Source organism: Prunus mume, linkage group LG1, assembly GCF_029339155.1.
Source record: "Prunus mume cultivar Tortuosa linkage group LG1, ASM2933915v1, whole genome shotgun sequence".
NCBI classification, from domain to species: Eukaryota; Viridiplantae; Streptophyta; class Magnoliopsida; order Rosales; family Rosaceae; genus Prunus; species Prunus mume.
The window spans coordinates 19,049,948-19,061,221 of NC_142698.1; the positions used below are offsets into that span (position 1 = coordinate 19,049,948).

Consider the following 11,274-nt stretch of genomic DNA (forward strand, 5'->3'; position numbering starts at 1 on the left):
CTTTTTGTTACGGTCGTTTTGTTTCTTATATAATTTGTCATTGCAAAAGCTGTTTATTTATTTATTTATTTTAATATAATTAAAAATTATTATTTTGACAAGGGTTGCAATTGCAAACTAGTAAAATTGGACTTGATATGGTGTGATATGTTTTACAGAATGCAAATTCCATCTTGAAGGTTCAACAAAAATTTATACCAAAATACTCGAATTTATTTATTAAGCATGATCTGTGGCCAATTACACGTGATTTATGGATAATTACAAGTTTTCATTTTACCTTTTTTTAAAAATCAAAGTGCCACACTTGAAAGTCCTGAGACGGGAGCGCCTGCTTAGCCAATAGATGAGTAACACTTCTGAGGAGCAAATTGACAAGAAATATGAGCAAATTTCATTTTACCTTAAGAAATAGAAAGAAAAAAAAATAAAGTGTTCTTATGGGCTTTATTCTAATGCCCAACACGTGGCCGCCATCTGTCCTATACAGTGTGTAATTCACTGGAAAAGAAAAAAGAAGAGAAGAAGAGAAGAAAAGGGCCAACTGGCTATTTTTCCCGGGAATATTCGCTGTTCATCTTTTTTTGGTGGGAAATCTTTTCCGTTCTCATTGAACAACAGCCCATCCAATCTTTTTTTCCTACTTCTTTTCATTTTTCTTTTTTTAGGGGTACTTTCGGTATCGTGTCGTTTTCTCATATCAGCAGCCGACTTTTTGGCCTTTGTCGGCATATATTTCAACACCAACTTCTGAATTCCTTTTGTTTTTATATTTCTAATATGAAAATCATATAGTGAAGGGGCCAACGTGCATATGATGTTGTAAAGCTTCAACCTTCCTGTTGGGCTTTTGTTTCTGCTTGAAATCTCTCGCCAAACCAATTATTCGTTTTTCGTTTTGGCATTAGTCCGCCCTCAATTGGGTCTCTTTCATTTCCACGCTCTGCCTTCTGAATATTCAGTCATTCACTGCTTTCTTTGGTTCCACCACACATGAACAGGTCAGATTCTAATTTTGTAATTGTAAGTAAGTTCTTGTTTTCAATGCAACTTATATTTTTATGATTTGATCATCGTAGACTTTGTTGTTAATTGGATTGGTGGGTGTGGTAAATATTCATTCTTTATGTGAATCGAGTCTCTGTTTTGTACTTCCAAGCTGGTTTAATTAGATTGAATTGGGCCATTAGCCTTTTGATGGGTATTCATATTTCATTCAAGTGATGAAATTTCAAATTCAATTTCCCTTTTTTTTTTTTTTAATAATCATTTTGCTGAAAAGCTGGCTTTTTTTTGGGGTCTTTTGTTAGAGTCGTTGTCGTTAGTGATCGTGTATTGGAATTCTGGATATGGGTTGTTTCAGTTTTCTTGTTTACTTGGATTTGCTAGCTTCTTGGTCAGGTGTATTGATCTGCTAAGAGAAATTGGTCACTCCCTATTGCTATGTGTTTGTCCTTTTTATGGCGTTGACCCTTAAAAGTTTCTGCCGCCTTGGGATGCAGATTGGTTTTAGCTTTTAATGGAGGTATTGGCTTGGATTATGTGGATCTTGATGTATGAGTAATAACGTCTTATCATGTTCATTAATACTGGTTTGATATGCATGCTAACGGTTCATTTGATATCGGGTTTTCTATGAGAAGGGGGTTTATATGAGAAATGGGGTTGCGTTTCATATAAATGTTTTCTTTGTTAGCTTCTGGTATAGTTTTTTCATGGTTATTGACTAATTGTCTATGAAATTGGTTTATGCATGTCACTTCCCTTTTCTATTTTTGGGTTAAGATGTTTTCTTTCAAAATTCTTAGGTTTGGTTTTTTGTTTACTGCCTACTTGTTTACTTTTGGCTCATTTTTTAATCCTTGGTGCCTTCTCAGTTTATGGGAGGAATGATGCAGGCCTAGCTTCTGGTGTAACATTAGTTGTTTCTTTGATTGTTTTGAACCTCCCTTGTCCATTACTGAATACAGTGCCGAGTTTCACCTTGAAGTACTGATTCTTATTGGAAGGACTGGAGTGTTTTCTATTTCAAGCACATGGCTGCCATGGGGACTTCATCTGCATATATGCAGAAAGCCCCCCAGGATTTGACTAAAGTTTTGGTAACAGCTATCTTTGAGTGGTTGCTTATTTCTATGCTGTTCGTTGATGCCATATTCTCCTATATAATTACAAAGTTCGCTTATTACTGTGGATTGCGAACACCCTGCCTGCTGTGCTCAAGACTTGATCATGTTTTGGGCAAGGAAAAACTTGGTTATTATTTGGACCTGTTCTGCGGCAATCACAAGTCAGAGATTTCTTCATTAGTTCTTTGCCATGCTCACCATAAGCTTGTAGATGTTCATGGAATGTGTGAAAGTTGCCTCTTCTCATTTGCAACAATTAATAGATCCAATGCTGAGACATACAGATTACTGGTGGGTAAGTTGGGGGATGATGCTAACTTTGATTTTGATCAGGACCCATTACTGGGGGGTCATAAACCTTGCCTGTCAAGCGGAACACTTTGTTCTTGTTGCAATCAGCCATGCATATCTCGGGGGCATTCTCAAAAGTTGATTCAGACAAAAAAATTTGGGTCCGAGGCTGAACTTGATGTGCACTTATCTCGTGATATTGAACATAATCAGAAAGAACTGAGGAAGGGACAAGATGAATCATATATTTCAGTAAGAGCCACTCATATTAGAGATAGTGGGCTTCACCCTTTATCTCATGTTGGATACACAGAGCTCAAGGTTACTTCTGATACTGAATCGGAAGTTCATTTTTCTGATGATGATAATGCAAGTGGTTTGATTCATGAAAGATGTGATCCCAAGGAAGATATCTCTGCTCAATATGCTGAGCCCCGCATTATTACTCCAGCACTGATAGATCCAGCATCTGTGCCCAAGCCTTCACTTTTGGCATCACGGGCACAAGTAGATCCCAACTCCAATGGTAGTACATCTGTAGCACCAACTGTTGCTTTTGGCCATGGATTGGAGGAACTTAATTGGCAAAAAGTTGGAAGCAAGGGTGATTTCCCTGCATTAATTGAACCCATACTTGACAATACCCCTCCATCATCAAATGCAATGGAAGGCCCAGTTGAAGTATCAAAAGGAAGAAGTAAGTTCACAATTTTTTGAGTTTCCTCTTTTTTCTCAATGTCTTGATTTTGCTCCTTTTTTTCCCTCTAGAGTTCAGAATATTTTTGCTTTTTGTTTGAAATGCTTCTGCATAAAGCACCCATTGTTTACTGCAGTAAATTGACTTCACAATGTTCATTCTTGTCTGTGGTGATTTCTCTCAGAAGATGTGACAATAACTCATGAAACTGATCAAATATCTGCGGCAGAACCTAGGGAATTGTACAAGGGAGGAGTCAGGACACTCGCAACATCTGAAACAGGTGTGGAAACAATCCCCATCTCAAGCAACACCGATCAGCAAGTAACCGATGTTTTAGATCTCGGTGATGCTTATAAGCTTGTTGTTGTTAGTAAAGGAAGGCAGTTATCTGGTGTGCTTGCAGAACAATGGATTGGGAAGGACTCTTCAAGAGTTACTGAAGATTTGAAGGTCTTGCTGTCACAATTGTCTGGCACTCGAGGGAATGAGCAATCAACAAACGAAATGAGTCCAAAGTTGTCCTCAAATAGTGGTGATTTGAAGGCTTCCGATTCTTCCAACTCTATTGGGTTGCAGATACTTCAAAAGAGGATCTCACTTGAAAGAAACGAGTCTGGGTTATCTCTGGATGGGAGCATTGTCAGTGAAATTGAGGGTGAGAGTGTTGTTGATCGATTAAAACGGCAGGTTGAGCATGACAAGAAACTTATGAGTGCTTTGTATAAGGAGTTGGAGGAAGAAAGAAATGCTTCTGCAGTTGCTTCTGATCAAGCAATGGCCATGATTACAAGACTGCAAGAGGAGAAGGCAGCACTCCACATGGAAGCACTTCAGCACCTACGAATGATGGAAGAGCAAGCTGAGTATGATAACGAAGCACTTCAGAAGATAGATGACCTTCTTGTTGAGAAGGAGAAGGAAATACAAGATCTAGAGGCAGAGCTGGAATTTTATAGGAGGAAGTTCCCAAATGAATCGATGCTAGAGAATCTGCCAGAGACAACCTGTGATATCCAGGCAAGGGATATTGTGGTGGATCATTCAGAATCAAGCGGCATTGAACATAGTGCTAGTGTTCCTAAACATGTGGACACTGGAAGGCCTCATACATACAGCACTATGCCTTTTAGTGATGAGGATGGTGGTAGGGTAAAGACTTCACTTTTGGATTTTGAAGATGAGAAAATACAAATCTTGCAATGTTTAGAGAAGTTAGAGAAGGCACTTTCATTGTTCTCTAATAATGGAGAAAACTCGGATTCATCTAAAGGTGATTGTTCTGAAAATGGAGGAAATGGGGTTGGCAAGTCGAATCTACATAATGGTGATGGAGGTTCTCAACAAAATGATGTAATACGAGAGAATGGTTTGCCAATGCAACATCAAGTGCCTGTAACGTCAGGACATATTTCATCCCTTGAGAACCCTCTGTTAAACGGTAAACAGAGTGAAACTTATTGTAATGGGCAGAACTCTGCAGAGCTCTGTCAAGTGACTGATTTAGCTTCTCTTCCGATCCTGATTTCCGATCTGAATAAGAGGTTGAAGGCACTTGAGGCAGACCGAGGGTTTCTTGAACGCACAATTAACTCACTTAGATATGGAGAGGAGGGACTGAAGTTCATTGAACAGATAGCTTCCCACCTGGGGGAATTACGGAAGGTCAGGATAAGAAGAGATCAAACTTCAGCTTGAGCATGTATAATCCCTTCACAAATGTGAGTTCCTTAATCAATCCTTCCTACTCTGCCAGCATATCTTTATCTCTTTCCCTTTCGTTAAAAATGTAAATTGTTCTATGTCAGGTGGCATGCGAAATGGAGATGATGTTCCAGAAGGCAGAAGCTGGACTGTATGATAGCCAGTATATGTATTGTATTGAAGATTGTGTATGAAGTGTACAGAAATACTAGCTCGTTTCCTCTCAACACAAAGAAAATGATAGGATTTGACCACATACCCCATATACAGTTGGTCGTTTTTCTCCCTTCCCCGTCTTTTTTGGGGTCTGACATATTTCACTTTTTACCTTGGAAGAAGTATGTAGAGTTGGTGAGCCTTTTCTTGTTTTCCTCATTAAATTTGAGTGGGTGTTTATTCAATTTTTTTTTTCTTCAACTTCCTTTCTTTTCCATTTTTGGTTTCTGGAGTGGATGAGTGATTGCACTGTAAAACGGGTGATTATTGTGTGTAAACTGTAAATTATACTGTTGTGATCAATAAGAAGGTTGATGCCATTTTGATTTGTGCTACCTCATAATTTCTTTTCTTTTTCATCTTCATTAAATCTGTGTCTACTGTTCTATGTGTTTATGCAAGTAGAATCATCATCTATGGACTTTATGGAAATCTCACAGGCTTAAGCTCAAACCGAGTCAAATTTGAAATCTTTGTGTAAAATTGAAAATTAAATAAATAAGAGAAGGATATCAAAAAATGTATGTGGGTATTTTATAGCTTTTTGGTTTTGACTAATTATTCTATTTTATTTTTAGATGAATAAATAACTTTATTTTGACAAAACAAAATATTTAGAGTTCTATTTGATGTATAACTGGAGACTCGAAAACCTATCTCTAATCACATAATTGTATTGTTGTTGCCTATAAATAAGGGGTTAATTGTATTTTTGTTGCCTATAAATAAGAGGTAAATATTTACGTCTAAAACACATTAATATTTAAAGAGTACAGCCACTCGGCTATACTTTTAAATATTAACTGTATAGCCGCGAGGCTGTACTTATAAAATTTTCGTATAAATTTAAGGAGTATAGCCGATTAGTACATATTTAAAGAGTAAAATATTCGTATAAGACGTATAGCCGCACGGCTAAACTATTAAAATATTAGTAAATATTCAACGATTATAGCCGGGCGGCCATACTTTTAAAATATTCGTTTAAACTTATAGAGTAACGCCGCGCGGCTATATGTTTAAAATGTTGATAAATCTTAAAAGGGTATAGCCGAGCGGCTATATGTTCAAATAAATTTAAGACGTCTAGCCGCGCGGCTATACTTTTTTTACACATATTAAAGATTATAGCCGCACGGCTATACTCTTAAAATATTCGTATATATTTAAAAAGAATATAGCCGATCGGCTATACTTTTAAAATGGTTCTCCGGGTCGGACTTTAGCACATCCAGGCCCAGTTACTAGCCCACCCTAGTCCGCGGAGCATCCATCAACCTGAAAGAGTGGCCCGAAACCCGATCCGCTTCATCCCTAATTGGAATTTGGGAGGGAGGAAGAAAGAGAGGGCCACAGAGAGACAGAGAGAGAGAGGCGCCGTGGGGCTTTGGTTTTTCTCTCTAGTTCTAAAGACATACAGAAATGCTTCAGCAGAGCTCCTGCTGCTGTGACTCTTTTGGATTTAGGCCGTGTTCGGTTGCATCAAAAACAAAAAACGCATTCTCTTGCTACATGGACCTCAAAGACAAGAACAAGCTTCTACCTTTTGCTTCTTCTCGCTCGCTAAAGCAGCCTCAGCTGAACCGCAATCCAGTATTGGCTTGCCGAGCATCACGTGGCTCTCACGTGATTCCTGTCGGGTAGTATTTGCTTTTTTAAAAAATTCATGTCAACATATGTCAAGAGCATGAGTGTTAATTTTAGATTTAGACAACTTGAACTCGACATTTTATCTTATTGTTATACATATATAAGTAAATTTATAGTATTTGAATATTTTATATGCAGGAAAGATGATTTACCTATTCATGGAGTGGCTGAAGTGATTGTTGGTGTTCTTGGAGGAGGTCAGCTGGGTCGTATGCTATGTCAAGCAGCTTCACAAATGGCCATTAAAGTGATGGTATTGGACCCACAAGAGAACTGCCCAGCTAGTAAACTTGCCTATCATCATATGGTTGGAAGCTTTGATGATAGCGCTACAGTCCAAGAATTTGCAAAGAGGTTAACATTTTATCAACTTGGTTGTATTTATGTCCTTATGATCCATATTTATATTGTATTGTTTTCATGTTTCTTCATCAAGCACCTGTAATCGAAATTAATGTGTATGTACTCTAATCCTATTCATGGTAGTTAGATGTGGAGTGTTGACTGTGGAAATTGAGCATGTGGATGTGGAGACATTAGAGAAACTTGAGCTACAAGGAGTGGATTGCCAACCCAAAGCCTCTACAATCAGAATAATTCAGGTTTGTCTATTCATTTTAAGGGAGATTTTTTAAGTTACCATGTTTACATATGAAAGTATAAGCATGTTGCACTAATTCGGTATTCCACTTTTCAACTGCATGGTTCCATTATAGTATTGCTAAGCATCTCATGCTTTAAATGTAACAGGATAAGTATCTCCAAAAGGTCCATTTTTCGCAGCATGATATTCCACTTCCTGAATTTATGCAGGTTAGTTACTCTTTATCTATCTAATTGATGAACTATAATAAATGATTTTGCAATTTTGCTTTCCATAACATAGCGCAAGATTATTGTTGTTTATTGTATAATGTGGCAAAGGTAGATAGATGATCTTGAAGGTGCCAAGAGAGCAGGGGACCTCTTTGGCTATCCTCTTATGATAAAAAGTAAAAGGTTAGCTTATGATGGACGTGGAAATGCTGTCGCTAAGAGCGACGATGAGCTTTCTTCTGCTGTAACTGGTAATATGTTCAAAATTTTAACTGGCTTGTGATTGGTGTTGAATTCAACTAGAGGCTATCCATATTTTAAAATATAATTCTACGTTTGTTGCAGCTCTTGGAGGGTTTGATCGTGGTTTATATGTTGAGAAATGGGCCCCTTTTGTAAAGGTTGGTCTCTAGCAGTTACCATGAGCTTTAATGGTTTATTTTGTGAGTTTACCATTACACTGTATTTTCAACCATGTTTTCCTCTTTTATTGGCAACATAAATGCAAAACACATTGTTTGATGATTTACAAACCAAATATTAATTTGCAATAAACAAATGTGCTTCTGAACAAGTACATCAAAAATAAAATCTCCTCACATGTTTGGCAATCTAACTCAGGAGCTGGCTGTTATTGTTGCAAGAGGAAGAGACAATTCTATCCTTTGCTACCCCCCTGTTGAAACTATACACAAGTAAGCTGTAGATTAAATTTTTAATTGTCTGTCAGCAGCCAATCTTTTATGTTAAAATTTTCATATCTGTTTATTAAATGTTACTAATATCCGCATAAAGCCGAATGATTTCATGTATTTTTGGGGATTTTTCGTGCAGGGAAAACATTTGTCACATTGTAAAGGCACCTACTAACATGTCATGGAAGATCAGAGAGCTGGCCACTGATATTGCCTCCAGAGCTGTTAGTTCATTAGAAGGTGCTGGTGTGTTTGCAGTTGAGTTGTTCTTGACAAAGGATGACCAGGTAGCAATTCTACCTCTCTTAACAACTTGGATTATGGTTATTCATTATTGGGACATTTTGGAAAAAGCAAAAGGAGAGAGAAAAATTTTAAAAGAAGCAAAAATGGACAAAAATGCCCTTATGTATTTTTAGATTTCCTAAGGAATCCAATACATTTGCATGTCTTTGATTTGAAAGTTGAGTGGTTTTTTTGTCTTTTTTGAAAAAGCTTTGGCTTTTTCCAAAAGTGAAATTTTTTTTATGTCTAAAACCTAAAAAACCTTTCATTAGGGACTATTGATTGGTGTATTGGCTTTTTATCTTTCATAGTTCTGCAGCTTTCAACTAAGTTATGCATGTATTGTGACTTCTTGTCAGATTTTGCTCAATGAAGTAGCTCCTAGACCTCACAATAGCGGTCATCACACAATAGAGTCTTGCTACACCTCACAGTATGAACAGCATTTGCGGGCTGTTGTTGGGCTTCCACTTGGTGATCCGTCAATGAAAACTCCGGCTGCAATTATGTACAATTTACTTGGTGAAGATGAGGTGAGGTTCTGTTCAATTTTGTGAACACCATCTGTTATGCACTTAATTTCTGACTTTTAGTTCTCAAATTATTTTTTTCTTAGAATTACTATTTTGAATTGTTTTCATGAACATGGATATATAGTGGAGTGTTCGATGTATCAAATGCTGGCTGTTGTCATGCCATTTTCTATGCTTTCAGGGAGAACCTGGTTTCCATCTAGCTCATCAACTGATTGCAAGAGCATTGTGTATTCCAGGGGCTACTGTTCATTGGTATGATAAGCCAGGTTAGATTCAGCTTATGTCCATTTTTTAATGTCTTGTACATTTTTGATTCATACTCAAGGATTACCTAATACCTATACTATTTATATTGTGGCAGAAATGCGAAAGCAACGGAAGATGGGTCATATCACCATTGTTGGACCTTCCATAGGCAATGTCGAAAATCTCCTGGATTCAATGTTAAATGAAGAGAGCTCTGAAAGTCAGTCTGCAGGTAGTTTGAGTAGGGTGGTTTTGCGTAATTATTCCTTTTGACTACGAAAAAAATTGTACATCTTTTGAGATTTAGTCCAAATTTTGCAGGCCTATGTGCTTAATTATATGAACCGCAGGTGGCTTCATTAGTACATGTACCAGTAAGCTTCATAAAATGACTAATCGTCATTGTGGAAAATTTATAAAGCAGTCTGGGGCATGAAAGTCTAGGCACCTACACAATTGATAATGTTAACCTTGTATAAATTTAAATATTCTAAATCCATTTTGTGGCAATTCCCATCTTCTCCCTGTACCTTATATAGACCCCTTTGAAAACCAAACTGTGATACAGATTCCATTTTCATTTCACTTTTTAGTTAATGGTCGTAACAAGTTGTTTATTTTAACACACTTTGTTATCCTCAAATTTTATTCATGTTGCTTTCTCTTTTCTAAATGCAGTTGCACCACGTGTTGGTATTGTAATGGGCTCTGATTCGGATCTTCCTGTTATGAAAGATGCTGCAAAGGTTTTGAATATGTTTGGAGTGCCTAACGAGGTTTGCTTCTCACATGTTATTGTTTGATGTCAAAGGATTACCCGTTAAATGTGTGTTATATTTTTTAGTAATATATGATGTTAAACTGATATAATTTCCAGGTGAGAATAGTTTCAGCACATCGTACTCCTGAATTGATGTATTCTTATGCCTTGTCTGCTTGGGAGAGAGGCATTCAGGTCATCATTGCTGGTGCTGGTGGTGCAGCTCACTTGCCAGGCTAGTCTTATAAACAATTTGCTCTAAGTGATTATGTTTTTTTCTGGGGTTAATTTAACTGTCGCTTGAGTTTTCCAGGCATGGTAGCTGCCCTCACTCCTTTGCCCGTTATTGGTGTCCCTGTGCGTGCTTCTACATTGGATGGAGTTGATTCGCTTTTATCCATTGTGCAGGTATACTATTTCAAACTATTATGCTTATTTTTTTTCCCTATAACATCTTTGGTTTATTGTTTTTTTTTCATTGCTTCCTTTTTCGTTACTGTGCTCTACGAAAATTTTACTTGAGATCGTTACTATTATTGGTATTATTTTGTTTTTGTAACTTATATGGAAAGTTATTCCGTATTTGTGTTGATAATGCAGATGCCAAGAGGGGTCCCAGTGGCAACGGTTGCTGTAAACAACGCTACTAATGCTGGTTTGCTGGCAGTAAGGATGTTGGGTGTTTGCGATGCTGATCTACTGTCAAGGTTGGGTCCCTTCACTTAATTATTCATGTCACAAAGCTTGAAATGAAAATCTGTATATTCTGTTGCCTGCCTTTTGTGATGAGGTATAAACTTGAGTGCAGAATGAGCCAGTATCAAGAAGACACAAGGAATGAAGTCTTGACAAAGGCAGAGAAACTACAGAAAGATGGTTGGGAATCTTATTTGAATCCGTGATAGCCAAAGCACTCTGCCGAATATCTGTTCAAATTTTGGAGTTTCACTCTCTTGAAGTCGGAGTATCTGACAGCTATTAAACACATTATGGTTAAATTCCAACAAAGAGAAATACAAATAAGAGTATCTGACGGCTTATCAAGGCGCAGTACAATGAACAGAAGGATGTCATCAGGAAAAAGTGGAAGGCAGGAGAGCGGGGGAGAAGAAGCCCTATGGTTGTGTCACTATAAAGATCTGTCTTCTCCGGAAATAAGTATTTTTGTATGATTCCGTAACATTGAATTTCTTTTTTCTTTTTATTTTAATCAGCCTTCATCTTGTGACCTAAAAGGGGATCTTAAAAA

General features: G+C 37.4%; 2 protein-coding genes across 3 annotated transcripts; both read left to right on the forward strand.

The window, feature by feature from the left end:
* The first annotated feature begins 628 nt into the window (after positions 1-628).
* Positions 629-5,372, forward strand: LOC103318854 (myosin-binding protein (Protein of unknown function, DUF593)). Of its 2 annotated transcripts, none has more exons than XM_089043466.1 (4): positions 629-1,023; positions 1,878-3,117; positions 3,302-4,838; positions 4,926-5,372. In XM_089043466.1, exons 2-3 carry the CDS (start codon positions 2,037-2,039, stop codon positions 4,813-4,815), a joined length of 2,595 nt encoding a protein of 864 aa, XP_088899592.1. In that variant the 5' UTR covers positions 629-1,023; positions 1,878-2,036; the 3' UTR covers positions 4,816-4,838; positions 4,926-5,372. The 2 variants fall into 2 exon arrangements, with proteins under 2 accessions (XP_088899592.1, XP_088899586.1); XM_089043460.1 differs by having other exon boundaries at positions 629-1,001.
* Positions 5,373-6,358: 986 nt separating this feature from the next.
* On the forward strand, positions 6,359-11,274 carry LOC103318670 (phosphoribosylaminoimidazole carboxylase, putative / AIR carboxylase). Its single transcript, XM_008220070.3, has 16 exons — positions 6,359-6,677; positions 6,826-7,041; positions 7,178-7,289; positions 7,438-7,500; positions 7,616-7,754; positions 7,849-7,904; positions 8,125-8,198; positions 8,338-8,485; positions 8,843-9,016; positions 9,198-9,285; positions 9,381-9,497; positions 9,944-10,041; positions 10,143-10,260; positions 10,339-10,433; positions 10,626-10,732; positions 10,834-11,274. The coding sequence occupies exons 1-16, from the start codon at positions 6,460-6,462 to the stop codon at positions 10,925-10,927; spliced, it is 1,917 nt and encodes a 638-aa protein (XP_008218292.2). The 5' UTR covers positions 6,359-6,459; the 3' UTR covers positions 10,928-11,274.

What these genes read in the sequence shown, in the direction of transcription:
- LOC103318854 (XM_089043466.1), top strand. Translation starts at nt 2,037, where the DNA reads ATGGCTGCCATGGGGACTTCATCTGCATATATGCAGAAAGCCCCCCAG. An exon ending in TGAAGTATCAAAAGGAAGAA is followed by an intron (nt 3,118 to 3,301) that starts GTAAGTTCACAA and finishes GATTTCTCTCAG; the next exon opens with AAGATGTGACAATAACTCAT.
- LOC103318670 (XM_008220070.3), top strand. Translation starts at nt 6,460, where the DNA reads ATGCTTCAGCAGAGCTCCTGCTGCTGTGACTCTTTTGGATTTAGGCCG. An exon ending in GTCCAAGAATTTGCAAAGAG is followed by an intron (nt 7,042 to 7,177) that starts GTTAACATTTTA and finishes CATGGTAGTTAG; the next exon opens with ATGTGGAGTGTTGACTGTGG. An exon ending in GCTTTCTTCTGCTGTAACTG is followed by an intron (nt 7,755 to 7,848) that starts GTAATATGTTCA and finishes CGTTTGTTGCAG; the next exon opens with CTCTTGGAGGGTTTGATCGT.